Raw genomic sequence first — 16,345 nt, forward strand, 5'->3', positions numbered from 1 at the left:
TAGTGCTCCATTCAAAATCCAAGAAAGAAATACTTAGACTCCATTAATTAGAGAAAATATATCTTTTACTGGAAGTCAAGTGATAGCAACAAAAGAATTTTGAATCTGAGAAAATGGGTGCGTAAATCACATATACAAAGTGATGGCAGCGTTCCCACCCCCAACAGTTCAGTTGGCTCATCCAATTAAAAGTTGTGTGTGGCATCATTTGGGCATCTCCAGGTGGTGATGAGGTCTCTGTCCATTGACCTTGACATATTTTGATAAAGAGTTGCGGCTGCGTATAGCATAGGATAGAAGCCTAAGCAAGAACTCCCCCACCCAACTTATACAATTCTGTTTTGTAACACCTCCAGCTCGCTTCCCATAATCATGTTCCCCTTCCCCCCCCCCGTTACTTATGACAGCTGAAAGATGCAAAGCAAAGGAAGAAAATCTTGAAGGCTGACAAGTACCTTTTCATTCAGTTTTTTTTAAGTATTGTATCATTTCTAAATAATATGTTTGTTTCTTCATAGATGGTGAATTGAATGTTCTTGATGATATCTTGACTGATGCACCAGACCATGATGATGAATTGTACAACCCTGATAGTGAACAAGATAAAAGTGAAAAAAAAGGTATGTTACTTTACAACTTGGTTGTATTTCCAGAGAACTGGATAACTGGATTTTGGAGCTGAATAGATACGATGCCTACTAGAAAATTTACCATTGTATAAAAGGCCTTGCAAGTGGCCTCTTGGCAAGTTTGAAAACTGTTCTCAATATGCAGGAAGTTTTGCTTGTTCTTGCTGAATGTTTTTCTTTTCTTCATTTCCTAAAAGTAATTTGTGTAGCAAATTCCTGGTGAAATATTTTCTGACCCCATCACTCCTGGCTTTTCAAACATTGCTTAATCTACAGCATTTAGAGCAGGGATCCCCAAACTTTGCAAGTTTAAGGCTTGTGGAATTCAACTCCCAGAATTCCTGAGCTAACATGACTGGAGGAGGAATTCTGGGAGTAGAAGTCCACAAGTCTTAAACTTGCTAAGTTTGGAGACCTCTGATTAAGAGTATGGTATCTCCATCCTTCAATCCTCTTTCTTTCTATCTTTAACAGGTATGAAATGGTTATTCAAACTTATGCAAAATAGTACATAATTACTATTTCTTGTAAGTAATTACTGTCATTTGATAGTAATTTATTATGGCTAATAATTTGAAGTCTTTGAAGGCAGATAAACAGGAAATCTTCTGTTACAAAATGGAAACAAGAAGCAAAATTCTACTTCAGATATTTCCTATATTTTTCATCTTTATCCAGTAATTTTCACATTTATACCTTAGCTCCCCAAGCTTTAATCCAAGGATTTTCATTATCTGGCTAAAAGTTAATAGTTGCAGAATTATTAATATCAAAAATCTAGATTGAATATTTCTTTATGCTTTGATCTATGCTAAATGAGAAAATGTTTGCAATACATTTTTTAGCATTTAAGTAACTAATAACTTTTTTTTTAAGGATCCAAAAGGAAAAGTGAGCAGATGGACGTAGCTGAAATTAAAAAACAAAAGCCATCTGTACATTCCTCAAGGCAGATCTTACCAAAACCTCCAAGCTCTTCCATTAGCAACAACAAAAGAATTGTGAGCACAAAAGGAAAACCAGCATTAGAATACAAGAGTGAGGATTATCGAAGGTCTGACAGAAGTAAACGTCCAGAAAGTGATAGAAAGATACGTTTGTCAAGCAGCACCTCTAGAGATCCGTATAAGGGACAGCCTGAAAAGGCATGTATGAGGAAAAGGGAGGTTGACAGAAGAGCGAAGTCCTCTACTCCAGATGCTTCTGCAGTAAGTAATGGGTTGTAAATCTAGTTGTACTTAAATAAATAGATATTAATTTTAGCATTTCACTTCCTTGCTTACTTTAGTTTAGTTTAGTTTACTTGATTGTCATTGCACCTCGTACAATGAAATCAAACGCCATCTTCAGTGCACATCATGACCATGACCATGACCATGAAAATAAACACACACATCCTTCATCTTCCACACATTGAGCCCCTGACACCGCAACAATACTGCACTATATAGCAGAATTCAAAAGAGCTACTGCCATGGGATAGAAGCTGTTTTTCAGCCTATTTGTCCTTGTTTTTATTATTCTATACTGTCTGCCAGATGGTAATAGATTTTTTAAAAAAGGGTTCCCAGGATGAGATGGATCTTTGAGAATGTTTTGAACTTTCTTAAGGTAGCGGGAGCTATAAAGCTCTTCCAAAGAGGGGAGAGGGCAACCAGTGATCTTCTGGGCAATGACATTAACCTTCTGGAGTGCTTTCCTATCTGCCACTGTGCAATTTGCAAACTATACAGAGGTGCAGTAAGTTAAAATACTCTCTGTGGTGCAGCAGTAGAAGGTCAGCAGCAGTTTTTCATTCAGTTGTTATTTTCTGAGAAGTCTCAGGTAAATAATCTCTGCTGGGCCCTTTTGACCAGTGCTGCAATGTGAGCACCCCAGGTCAGGTCCTCTTTTATGGTAACACCCAGAAACTTAATACTAGCCACTTGCTCCACTCGGTCTCCATTGGTAAGCAAGGACTGGATATTTGATCTGTTCCTTCTATAGTCCACTATAAGCTCCTTGGTCTTGTTAGCGTTGAGGACCAAGTTATTGTCGCCACACCACGAAAGCAACAGGTCCACCTCATCTCGGTAGGCAGACTCATCCCCCCTGGAGGTGAGTCCCACCACTGTTGTATCATCTGCAAATTTAGTAATAGTATTACTAGCATGAGTGGAAATGCAGTCCTGTACATAAAGAGTACAGAGTAAGGGACTCAACACACAACCCTGTGGTGTACCAGTGTTAAGAATAAGGGCTGAAGAGGTATGATTACCAAATCTGACCCTCTGTCGCCAGACAGGAAATCTATAATCCAAAGGCAGATTGAATAAGAAAAGCCAAGGTCCAGAAGTTTAGACACTAGTCTGGAAGAATTGTGTTAAATGCAGAACTAAAATTTAGTTTTAAGCAATTTGGCTTTTAATTTTTAATCAGTTTTCTCCTAGGTTTAAACAGAAATTTATTTTTGAACCTGAATGAATATTACATTGCAGTCACATTAAATTAGTGTTTATAGCAAGTATTTAGTGCGCTTTCTCAAAATAATTGGTCTTGATTGCTGATTGTTTTCTATAAACAGAGACTAAGGCATGATGTGGAGAGACGACCAAGCAGATCAAGCCATTCTTCAAAGGAAGAAGTCAATTCTGAGGAATATGGTTCAGATCGTGAAACAGGCAGTAGTGGTTCATCTGATGCAGGAAATACTGAAAATGAAGAAGAGGAGGAGGAAGAGGAAGGAATGGAGGAGGAGGAGGAGGAGGAAGAAGAAGAGGAGGAGGAAGAAGAGGAAGATGATGATGGAGAGGAAGAAGAGGAAGTAGAAGAAGATGGAGATGATGAGGAAGAAGAGTATGATCAAGATGAAAGAGATCAGAAGGAGGGAAATGATTATGATACACGAAGTGAAGCTAGTGACTCTGATTCTGAATCTGCATCTTTTACTGATGCATCAGTCAGAACAGGTTCAGGCTCAGATATATCAGGTAAGAAAGGCTGTTATCTCTTTATATCCTGTCAGTTCAATTCAATAATTTGAGCTAAAATACTAAGTTTGTTATGAATAGTAGGGACAGAAAAACATGGATAACACAATGGCAGACTTCAGTATTTTCCATCCAAGAACTGGATTTACAAGCCAGTCTGAAGAATGAAGCATAAAGCATAAGATTCTGCTGGTGCAGTTACTTATTTTCTCCATAATTCTATCTTTTAAAGAATTTCTATTAGCAAGGAAAATTCTTCAAATCAGAATGTAGTCCAAATTTTGAATACTATAACAGACAAAATGAGCTAAGATTGAAATCTATATTTTCCACCAGTATAAAAGTTAGTAAAGGTTTCAGTGAAAATAAAGATTAACCAAATAGTTCCAATATAACTTGGGAGTAAATCTGGTCCTAAATCGGGTTTGTGTAGTCTTGGAACATTTTCTCAAGGTCATCAGAACTACTTCCAGTTTGGAGGATTTACTTCCAGAAGGCATTGGATTTGTAAATTTTGGGGGCGAAATTAATATGGTCCCAAGGAGAACGGAGCATTAAATATTTTCCTGAACATCTAATCCTGAATCAATTAGATTTGTTCAGTCTATTGGTCATATATATAACAGTCAGTTAATGATCACTAATTCAGAGAATTGCGTTTGAAGTTACTACAGTGCTGAACAATGTATAACTGGTCCCCAAAGTTCTGGCTATTTCAGCTGCCCTGGTAAACCTCCCCAATCCAGTAACAGCCAACTCAGGTTGTGCTCGTGTCATACTTTGCTGGCCATCCACGAACCCTGCCCCTCTCAGCAGCAGCCACATACTTATCCACCAGCCTTCTTGCAAACCATCTGGAACTTGTAATTTCCTACCGTTCCCCATTGATTTTGCATCTTGGAAGCTGGCAGGAAGTTACAAGAAGATCCTTGTTTAACGACCCATGGTCCTCACTTAATGATAGCAATGGGGATTACCAGGACTACCAATGCAGTCAAATGACATTACACTTTACCACTGCATTACTTTCAATGGAACTTAAACCTACATTTTCCAGCAGTAAACAGACTAGTAAAGGTCTCTGAGAATAAAAAGAAAGCAAATAGCAAAGATCTAGCTGTTTTAAAATCTGTAAAGCAAAGAATTTTTTTTAAAATAGTTACAATCATTAAGTGACCATTACTAGATACTTTGTTCTGGACATGCATTTACCCCTTTCTATTTTATATAAACAATATAATTGGAATAATCACACATGATAAATGATTTGGTTGCATTCTTGGGATTTAGTCTCAGCTAGCTGAATGCAGTTTAATATACCAATCATTAATTTTGCTTTGCAGAGAAAAGATCTAAATGTTTACAGTGGAAAGGTTACATAGACATCTGCTATACTCTCGTTCTAAAATATTTGTTTTGTTAAATATTTCTGATGAAGAATCTGCAGCAATGATAAAGGACTTTCCTATATGATTCTGTTATTCAGATATTGCCAATTATTCTTTTAGTCATGCAAATGAGGCAACTACAGTAAATTAGTATGTATGGATTGGGACCTAACTTAGATTTGCAACTATATTTATAAATAAGAGCATGCATTACATTTATAACTGAAACACTGTATTGTTGATCTCCAAATGAAAATTAATGGTCTCTTTTTTTAAACTTTGAGCAGCATCCCTCACATAGACACTCTAGACCTAGAGATTTCCCTGAGCTTCAGATAATACAGTAGCTTTGACAGGCAGTGTTTCTGTTCAGGCCAAGATGTCTAAACTTCTGATACTTTGGGAACTATTGTCACAGTTGTCTGAATTCTGGCCCAATATAGTCAACTATATACTAAATATTTATATATGTATGTATGTATGTATGTATGTATGTATATGTATATATGTATACGTGTATATATAGTAATTTTTCATTTGAACCTTTAAAATACTGCTATTGCTTATTTTTATTATCTTAGATGAGAAAAAGAAGGCCAGGAAAAGAGCTAGAGGCATCTCTCCAATTGTTTTTGATAGAAGTGGAAGCTCTGCATCAGAATCATATGCAGGTATTTTGTAATTGCTTATCTTTATTGATATGATCTGTAGCAAACCCTTGAAATACATTGGTAAAAATAAACTGTAGGCCATAATAGGTGTGGGACATAGAGCTGAAATGATATAGTTAGTTTTTCTGGCATGTTCTGTGTGAATAATTTGATAAAGTGGGCTTTCTTATGTTAATTCTATTATGTTGCTTAAATGGAAATTTCACTTTTTTAAACTTGGAAGATGATGATTCATTGACTAGTTTTCTCTATAGAAAACTGGCCTAACAAATGAAACCCAAAAATGGACAACTAAAACAAAAAAATCAAATTTAAATTCTCGTGCACATTGAGAAGCATTCTTTTTGTGTGTGGGGGTCCGCATAGGAGGAATAATTTATCATGAATGAAAATAGTATGTTAAAAGATTGTAGAATTTGTATCGTATCTCTATTAAGGCTCAATCTGAACAAATGTACTTTGGCTAAATACAGGTTCAGAAAAGAAGCATGAGAAATTATCATCTTCCGTTCGTGCTGTCCAAAAAGGTATAATTTAAATTTGAACTTTTTAATGCATGCATTTATTGCCAGCTATTGTATTGACTTTGTTGATTATACAGCAGATAAAATAATGTTCTGATGTACAGTAAAATGCATACTAGTGAATAATTTAAATTATTTGCATGAGGTTTTTAATGGAAAAAACAATATTTCATCACTGGATTAGCAGGCAAATAAGCAATCTAATTCTTTTACAAACAAGTTTTTTCTGGTTAAGACTATATATGTTGACTATTACAAATAAAAATATCAGAACATTATTAATGCTGCATTGGCTTCTACCTTGAATAGCTTATTTTGCTTTTAAAGTTTAGCACTGCATGGTATGAACATCTGCATTTGGTGGGATTGAGTCATTCATTCATTTGAAGCACACAGATTGTCTGATTGAACTTTAGAGCTTCCTTTTATTAAGAAGGAATACATGGGATTACATTGCACATGGCCTAATAGAGGCCATTCTTGCCACTGCAACTACTAGACTTTGTACTCCAGATCCTATAAATATAATTTAGGGAGTCCTCAAGTTACGATCACAGTTGAGCCAAAAAATTTCATTGCTAAGCAAGACAGTTGAGTTTTTGCCCCTTTTTCTATCTTTCTTGTCACAATTATTAAAGGAATCACTGCAGTTGTTAAGTTAGTTAAGAGCTGTTAAGGTAGTAACAGAGTTTTTAATTAAATCTGGCTTTCCCTTTGCTTGTCAGAAAGTCATGAAAGATGATCACATAATCCCAGGATATTGCAAATGTCATAACACAAGCCAGTGGGCAAGCATCCAAATTTTCATCAGGTATCATGGGGATGCTACAATGGTCTTAGGTGTGAAAAATGATCATAAGTCACACTTGTCAGTAGTATTGTAATTTTAAACAGTCACTTAACAAATGGTTGTAAGTTGTAAACTATCTGTATTTAAGTTTCCTTGGCAAGTAAAGTTTATCTAACACAGTTACCTATTTTTGTTTTTCCTTCCAGACCAAACTAGCAAACTTAAGTATATTCTCCAAGATGCACGATTTTTTCTTATAAAAAGTAACAACCATGAAAATGTCTCTCTTGCCAAAGCTAAGGTATGTTGAATTTCTGTGAAGTCAATTACATATGCAAAGTATAGAATCAGATAAATTGCTTTTCTTTTGAATTATTTAATTTTATTTTTGATTAAATATAAATATAATTACTAAAACATAAATGCAAAATAAAATATATGTATCTTTTTGTAGATAATTTAATTATTTCTTCATTGCCTCATCTAAAATGGGAGTAACATTTTTCCCACAGCCACATGCTTCAGATTACTTCATTCAACCACCAGAAGTCATGGGAACTTGGTGGTAATGTTACCAGAATGAGTAATAACAAAAGTTTTTTTCCTGTTCTCCCTCCCCCCAAATATTTTGTAGATTTTGTGCAAAATTAATGTTTTAGCCTTCTGAGAGCCATGATACACATATTTAAGAGCTTAAATTTTACAAATGTACTGCTGAAAAAAATCACAATTTTGATTTTTCAAATCCTAAAAATATGTGTGTTTTCTTGAAGAAAGCAAAAAAGATCTGTAGAAGTTACAGGCAAACTATTAGAAATAATGAACTAGTGTCTTGTCTGTTGTATTTTTTGTCTTTATTTTTGTACTGTGTAGAACCCCCAACCCTTTTGGCACTGGTTTCATGAAAAACAATTTTTCCATGGATTGGTGGGGGGAGGGGAATTGTTTCAGTTTCACGTGCCTGCCCACCAGTCACCTCCGGTTCTTAACAATACCTAGACTTGCATTGTTCCATGGTCCAGGAATTGGGAACCCCTGGTATAGAAGGAAAGAAGAATGTAACAGGCTGGTTTAAAATGACTTTAAATTTAGTGAATGTTATCTGTAGATTACTGAGAACGTGAGTATTTCTGATTTTTTTTTCCAAATTTTGTTTTGCATGTATTAATATATAAAGCTTTCCTAGATGGACTATATATACTTATCTGTTCTTTTGGCTAATAGCTTTTCTTTTTTAATGACTCAGACAGATATCTGTCTTGGATCTGTTATCTGGATTTGGAAACTGCAGGCATAGAAACTGAGGCCTTCTTCATAGAAAATATATCCTGTTGTTGACTATATTCCAAAATCTTATTGAACTTGAACACATCAGATAGTTTTTGGTTTATAAATTATTTGCTCATTTCTCCATAGGGTGTTTGGTCAACCCTTCCAGTCAATGAGAAAAAGCTCAATGCTGCCTTCAGATCAGCAAGAAGTGTGATCTTGATATTTTCTGTAAGAGACAGTGGAAAATTCCAAGGTAAGTGCAGGGAGTCCTCGACTTACAACCAGAATTGAGTCCCAAATTTCTGTTGTTAAGCAAGACAGTTGTTAAAGTAGCTTTGCCCCACTTTATGACTTTTCTTGCCACTGTTGCTAAGTGAATCACTACAGTTGTTAAATTAGTCAGTCGTTAAATGAATCTCTCTTCCCTGTTGACTTTGCTTGTCAGAAGGTCATAAAAGGTGATCTCATGACCCCACGACACTGCAATCATCATAAATATGAGCCATTGCGAATTTCGATCATGTGGCCATGGGATGCTGCAACTGTCGTAAATGTGAAAAATTGGGATAAGTCACTTTTTTCGACGCTGTTGTAACTTCCAACAGCCACGAAATGAATGGTTGTAAGTCAAGGACTACCTGTAAAAGGAATACTTGCATTCATAAATCAAAAATTATTTGGATAAGTAGCCTCATCACACTTTTTAAATTCTTACAGGATTTGCAAGGCTTGCTTCTGAATCTCACCATGGAGGGTCTCCCATACATTGGGTGCTACCTGCAGGAATGAATGCAAAAATGCTGGGAGGAGTATTTAAGATAGATTGGATATGCAGGTAAAATAGGTGGAAATTAGAAAATAAAAGTGTGGTTGGATAGGCTATTTGTTATAGAACAGATATATAATATTTATGTGGCAAGTTATATCTGCATGCCAGAACCTCATTAGACTTATCTTAAACAAAACAAAAAAACAGTAATGTCAGTTCTAGTTAGTACTTTGATGAGAGACCACCAGGATATATCTTAGAGCTATTGTAGACCTGGATCTTTTATGGCCCGCAGGCCACATCCAGCCCATGAGCTGTCCCTGTCCAGCCCATGGCATTGACGGGGACAGCAGCAGTATCAAAATTGGGGTGATATCAAGAGTCCTCCACAACAGTCCCAGTTTCTCATTTGGCCCCTTGGAAAAATTAATTGCTTACCTCTGTGCTATAGGATCAAATGGGAAGTTGAGAAACATCTTAGAAGACAGTGGTGTGAAAAATATCTATTGATATCAATATGATATAGGAAAACAATGTAGATATGATAATGTAGGTGCCAAGAGTTGAGTCTATCTCAAGAGAGACTTGACTTTGAGTATAATATTAAAAGATAAAATTATTTCAATCACCTGGAGGTCCATATTTTGATGCATCAAATTCAGGGATTCCAATATCCTATTTTTCTTCCATATAAATCTTCTGCTGTGGTTTTTGTTTTAAGATATTTACAGATTTTAAATTACTGATTATTCTTATAGTCTTATGTGTCTTCTATTGATCATGGGTGGCTTCCTTTCCTTGGATTTTGAAATCACATTAAGTGTAAAATGGAAAGAGAAGCCAATAGTTGCTTTTTCCTCTTCCAATGGGAAGTTGTGCTAGAAATGTGACTCTGAGATTTTAAGAAACATTATTTAAAAATTAAATATTGTGTGTTTTATCCCTTTCAGTTTAGTAAGGATTAGAATGCCTTCCATTTTGTTCCAAAGCCTGGAATCACTTCCATTTTTTTTACTAGAAATATAAATGAAAATAGTGCAACCTAATTGAACCAGATTTCAAAAATTGTGTAGAGGATTTTATTAGTAATAATAAATAAGTTTGCCAAAAGTAAGCTTGGAATTTGATTCTAAAAAATAATGCCTCATAGACTTTCTCCAAACCAAGTAGAATGTTTAGTTCTCTGAAAATCAAACCTGATCCTATTTCAGAATATTAACCTTTCTGATTGATTGTTATGGAAAAAGTTCATTAATGGTCAACAACCAACAACTTTATGGCACATAATCATGATTGATTATGATTAGATTGACAGAAGAACAATACTGATCATTTCCTGGCTTCTCCCATAGCATCCAATTTATTCTAGTCTAGACTTTCTCCTTCTTTTCCTGCCTTGTTTAACTTTGTGGGTGGCAGATATGAGGAGCACTGGATCAAAAAGTTTTCCAGCCCTATTATTATGTAATTCATATAGGGAAAATTACATTTTTATCACTCTGCTTCCTTTGTTGCCAAAGCAAGGATATGGATGAAGGGATTTGTGAAAATTGGATAGGAAGGAAAAATAAAGGAAAGCTTAAATTACCTGCCTTAAGAATTTTTTAATCAGAACTGAAGACAAATTTTGGAGATTGTAATATTTGCTTTGTTGAGGTGAACATTATGATCCCATGGGATAGCCTCTAAACTTTGCTTCATTCATTAGATCCATTGCTAATGGGATTCTCGTATTTTTAATTTATACTTCATTATATGAGAAAGTGTGTCATCATATTTTTAGGCGTGAATTGCCATTCACAAAATCTGCTCACCTGACGAATCCTTGGAATGAACATAAGCCTGTAAAGATTGGACGTGATGGACAGGTTTGTCAACTGTCTTTGACTGCTCTTCAAAACATTAACCCCAGTATTTTAAAATATTCTTAATAGATTTTTTTTAACTAAGTACTGCACTCAAAGCATGACCACACCAATTAGTGATAGAAATCCCTGCAGTTCCAATTGCCATTGTTAAATGAATCCTATAGTTGTTAGATGAGGCAACTTCCCACCAACTTTTTTCAACCAAAGTCACTGGAGAAGCTGGCAGGAAGTTGCAAGTTTCAGGCTTGCAAACAGATAAGTGGCAGCAATTAGGTGAAGGAAAGGGCAATGGGGTTACTGGTGAAGGCTGGAGTGTGTGTGTGCAAGGTGCAGGTGGGGAGCATGTACAAGAATATGTGAGAAACACTATGCAGGTTAGAGGATGTGCAAAAGGTTCCATATGGGTTAAGGAGGAAGTGTGGGTCAAGGAGAGTGTCTAGAATTGTGTGAGAGGCTGGCACAGTGTTAGGACAGAGGAGCTAAATGAGGAGACTTGCCAAACAACTTGTGACCTTCTCTGCCTTTCCCATTCATTTTCTGGAGAAGCTGGACAGGAAGACTGCAAATGTGAGTCACATGATTGCAGGGTACTTGGCAACTAGAAATGTAAATGGGTTGCTAAGCACTCAGATTGTGATCACATATCTTCAAGTTCTGGGATAGCCAAAACTCCAAGGATTGCTGTAACCATCATTTTTCAGCGCTGTCATGGCTTAAAATAATTACTGACTGGTCATAGGTCAGGGACTACCTGTAATTATACACCTGCCTTGATCCATGTCTTTTGTTAATTTCACTAAAATCACTACAACATATGCAACTTTATGAACCTGGTAAGCTTTCACATGTTCCTTAAATAAGGCATTAGCATTCATACAAAGCATTCAATTAGTCTTAGACCGAAACCTTATAATTAAAAAATGATTCCTTTGTGTGGGCTCTGATATGAATTTATAACATCAGTATTTAATTGTTACAGGAAATTGAGCTTGAATGTGGAACCCAACTTTGTCTCCTATTCCCTCCTGATGAAAGTATTGACTTGTATCAAGTCATTCATAAAATGCGTCATAAGAGAAGAATGCACTCTCAACCCCGGTCAAGAGGACGTCCATCCCGTCGAGAGCCACTCCGAGATGTGGGAAGGTTAGAAACATTCTTTGGACTGATAATAGGCACATGTGTCAGAATAACGTGATGGAGGAATATGATTCATCAAAAAGCTTTCCCTGCAATCAAGAAGAGAGAAAATCCTCACATCAAGCTGCATGGACGGGTTTGTGGCTTCATTGAGGATTTCACATTGTCCCTCTCCCCCAGTTTGTCACTTTCAAGAGGAAAATGGGGACATTTTGCTTACACAGAAAAGTTTGTGTCAATCTAGTTTTTTAGTCAATTGTAGGTAAGCCAATTTTTTTCAAGACCAGGTTAGATGGAGGAAAATCAAGTTTGTGTGTTCCAAAATGTGTTAATATCTTGTAAAAGCCTTTTCTTTCAGGTATATCTCTGGATAAGCCTTGTCAAATATGGGACTTTTATCAGGATCACTTATAATTTTGCAGAAGATGGTCGCCTCATTTTGAGGATAAAATATTTATAATATTTTGCTGTTCAAGAAGAGCGTGTTTGGGACTGTTTCAAATTGTATCACCGTGCTGTGGTTATGCCCATTGCCAAATATTCTCTTACATCTTGCTGTGTTTCTGGAAGCCGTAGGTTCTCTCCAAAGGAAGTAGCCCTTGGAGACCCGGCAACAAACCAAAAAGAATGGCTGTTGCTGTGTCAGTGTATACAACCTTTCCAGATGCTGGCAGCACCCGTGGACTTAAAAGTTGTTTTAGAGGATCGCCATGGTTATTGATCACTACTCTATGAACTTACCAACCTTCCCCAGAAAGAAGGGTATATCTTGTTACAGAATTGGAGGAGTCTTTGCAAAGGACTGATAATAATTCCTCCTATCCAACACGTTTCCCTGATCCCTGTGTAGCCACTTTGTTTTCTGATAAATCTAAAGCATTTCTGCTAAAGACTGTGTGGTTTGGGCTGAAACCTTTTTGGTTAGACTTTCCAGTTTGTGGAAATGTCCTGTGGTAGGTAAAGATATCCAACGAGTCCCCATATCCTTGCTCTTAAAGGACATTGTAACCTGTAGGTAGGAGGAATCCTGGCAGCAACCCCCTTTTCTTTGGGCATAAATGGACTGAGCACCAAGATGGCTTTTGAAGTTAAGCCCTAAAAGATTTCCAGTGCAATAAAGTATTTACAAGTGAAGGTTTTGCAATGGACTGCAAACTATACATTATAACACCATCACACCTTCTCAAGCCTGCCAGGGCCTCCATTTATATATGTGGCTTTCAGCTTAAAGTCAGTAGTTGGACTACTATATGAACTGTTACTATCATATATTATACCGGTCGTAAGTGCACACTCAAACTACAAGAAAGCGGTATGTTTATTTTTTAAACCAGCTATTTTCTAAACTTTTTTGCTGTACATACAGTTGCTTTATTTTCTCAGAATGTGATGCTTATTCTTAAGAATGATAATTTAAATAATGTGGGGAGGCGGGTGGAATCATTTTATGGTCTGTTCATATTTCCTTGTTATAGAAATTGTGAAGGTGCATTGGAAGGGAACACAGGTAACTTGCTAATGAGTGAAAAGCAAACTAGAGCAAGAACTCTTAAAAGATCAATTTTTTTAAAAAAAAAAATAAATTCATTTTATTAAAATGTATAGAAGCCTAAAATAATGGGCACTTGATTCCAAGATTATGATTTTGTTAAAATATACATGCTTTAAATGTTTTTTTCCTGTACAGTAACAAGTAATTGTGTCTATGCAGGATGGGATTTGCATGTTGGAAATTGATCAAGTTTTTTACAGACCAAGTAAGACAGTTAATCAGATCAAGTGTATAAAATGGTATTCACAAATTTTGTAGCTTATGCTTTCAGGGTAAGCTTCAATATAGAAATTGTGTAAGCATCAAGCAGATTTCATGCTGCAATTTTTATGGACAAAAGAGAACAAAGACCACAAAAACTCAGAGGGGCTTGTAAAGAAATTCATATTATGACTACATTTACACTAGGTATGGTTGGATGAAGTTCCCTGTTAAGAATCTAAAATCATAATAGTCTAATTAACAACATACATTTTGTTGCTACCACAAATACAAATTCCTTGTAACAAATTCTGGGAAATTCATATAGGGAATTACAGAAAACACATACAAAAAGCTCCAAAAAGTTGTGGGCTGTTCCGGTTAGCCCTTCTAAAGATGTTGTGTTTACATAAGTTGTTCCAAACAGTACTTAATTATTGTCTAATTTATGTAGGCGTCGACCAGAGGATTATGATATTCATAACACCAGAAAGAAACCAAGGATTGATTATCCCTCTGAGTTTCACCAAAGACCAGGTTAATATCTTACTGTTTAAATGTATATGCACAAATTTACAGATTTGTGTATTACAGTAGTCATGTGGGAATGTGAATATTAAATAAATTATTTAAATTTAAGGTCATAAAGGCTCGGATTATGATAACAGAAATATGAGAATATAACAATACATATAAGTAAGGGGACTTTCTTGGAATAACTATCACTAATAAAATTCTAAAATAGTTATGCAATAACTTGTCCTCTTTGGAACAAATAGAGGGATGTAGCAGTAATATGGAGGCATTCAAAAGAATGTACCACCTCTTGTCAATCTGTAAGTCAAACCAAAAGTTATACAATACAATCAGTTTACATCAACTGACTTGTATTCTGAGTAGTTCAGGCATTCACTTAATTTCACACAATGTCTTGGTGTGTAGTGGGGAGGGAACATAGGAACAGTGGCCTTTCATGTAGTATATGGCTGAATAGATTCCAGCAGTCCCAGGTAGCCTGCCTAAAGATACAAGATGGTATTAGTTGAGATTCAGCCTCCCGTAGGGCAATATTTTTACCACCTTTGCAATAAAGTGTTATGTAGTTATTTTAAAATTGAAATTCATGGCCAGTTGGGAAGAGAAGGAGCATTCCTATGAGTAGCAAGGCAGTAGCATGCTTAAAGATGGTAATGGCTATTTATGTTGCCAAATATAATATGATACGTAATGCTGCTTGATTTTAAACAGGGTATTTAAAAGACCCCAGATATCAAGATATGGACAGGTAAGAGATGTTTAACAATGCCATTTTCTAATATAAGATATCTGAATATTTGTCTCTAATTTAATAAATCTTATCCTCAACAGACGATTTTCAGGAGTTCGGAGAGATGTCTTCTTAAATGGGGTAAGTTTATGATCTTTCATAGGTAGTAGTCATAGATTATTTTAATGTTACTTGATTTTGACATTCTTGTATATGTGTTTTTTGTAGTCTTACAATGATTATGTGAGAGAATTTCATAACATGGGACCACCACCGCCTTGGCAAGGAATGGTTTGTAATTTTGTATTCTTTGACTTTAGTACACCCATCATATTATAAGAGAATATTGCTAAACACACTAGTCCTCTCATTTATGTAGAACACAGTATTTTGTTATGGTTTTAAGACTGAATTGAAGATTTTCTTAGATCTTTATGGTGTAACTTCCTAATTTTAATTATTAATTTTAGTCAAAGGAGTTTACATAAATGAGAAGACTAGTGTCTGATCAAGAAGTAGTACCTGTGAAAATACATTCTTGGCATAGTAGTTTTCATCAATTAAATCAGAAAGATCCAAATGGTAATTCTAAGGTTCACATAATGTTTTTCATGCCATAGTTTATTTAAAAATTATACATGATCTTAGTGGGAAAGAACTACATCAGGGTTACAGAATATCTGTTACATCAAGGATTATAACAGAGCACTTGATAAAACTTCAGGCATTAAAACAAGTGTTTTAAGCATCATCATAAGTTATTGTAGGAGTTAATATACACACACAGACATAGACACCCCCGAGCAAAAGAAACAGCCCTCTGTTTTGTCCCTTGGGCTTTGGAAAGAGAGGCTGTGTTTTTGTACCCTTGAACTAAGCAGTAAACAATGATTGGGAAGTAATTGGAAATTAAAGCTCTTGATACTGAACTGATTTGTTGTTGCTGCCAAACTACAGACAAAGCAATCCCCCTGAAAATCTAGAGTTGCACATTCAACCTGTAAAACCAGTGGCCCCCAACCTTTTTTGTGCCGCAGCCCGGTACTGGCATCACAAAATGATCCGCGGCCCGGTACCGGCATCAGCACGCATGACAAGGCAAGGCGAGCGACCGGCCAGCCAGCCGTCGCCCGCTTCTCCCCGCCACCTTCAGCTCCTCTGTGCCTTTGTCGATGGGCTTCGCTTCAGGATGGCTTCGGAATGGTCGCTCAGCTCGCCTTGCCTTGGGTGCTAAAAGAATCCTCGCGCCTTAGTTTCATTCGAAGCCCCACCCCTTCGATGAAACTAGAGCGCGAGGATTCCTTC

General features: G+C 36.2%; 1 protein-coding gene across 2 annotated transcripts in view; it reads left to right on the top strand.

Moving 5' to 3' along the window:
- The window catches only part of YTHDC1 (YTH N6-methyladenosine RNA binding protein C1), a 39,002-nt gene that overhangs the window by 15,680 nt on the left and 6,977 nt on the right, over positions 1-16,345 (top strand). Inside the window, exons 2-15 of one of the 2 annotated variants that reach the window (XM_026719604.2) lie at positions 519-620; positions 1,506-1,837; positions 3,193-3,598; positions 5,568-5,657; positions 6,131-6,184; positions 7,178-7,272; positions 8,388-8,496; positions 8,961-9,078; positions 10,796-10,880; positions 11,860-12,026; positions 14,228-14,310; positions 15,022-15,058; positions 15,142-15,181; positions 15,269-15,331. In XM_026719604.2, the coding sequence (XP_026575389.2) occupies positions 519-620; positions 1,506-1,837; positions 3,193-3,598; positions 5,568-5,657; positions 6,131-6,184; positions 7,178-7,272; positions 8,388-8,496; positions 8,961-9,078; positions 10,796-10,880; positions 11,860-12,026; positions 14,228-14,310; positions 15,022-15,058; positions 15,142-15,181; positions 15,269-15,331 (1,781 nt within the window). The remainder of the gene's footprint in view (positions 1-518; positions 621-1,505; positions 1,838-3,192; positions 3,599-5,567; positions 5,658-6,130; positions 6,185-7,177; positions 7,273-8,387; positions 8,497-8,960; positions 9,079-10,795; positions 10,881-11,859; positions 12,027-14,227; positions 14,311-15,021; positions 15,059-15,141; positions 15,182-15,268; positions 15,332-16,345) is intronic. The other variant, XM_026719605.2, reaches the window with a different exon arrangement.

The sequence above is a fragment of the Pseudonaja textilis genome, chromosome Z, assembly GCF_049901715.1.
Source record: "Pseudonaja textilis isolate UNSWEBS1 chromosome Z, rPseTex1.2, whole genome shotgun sequence".
NCBI classification, from domain to species: Eukaryota; Metazoa; Chordata; class Lepidosauria; order Squamata; family Elapidae; genus Pseudonaja; species Pseudonaja textilis.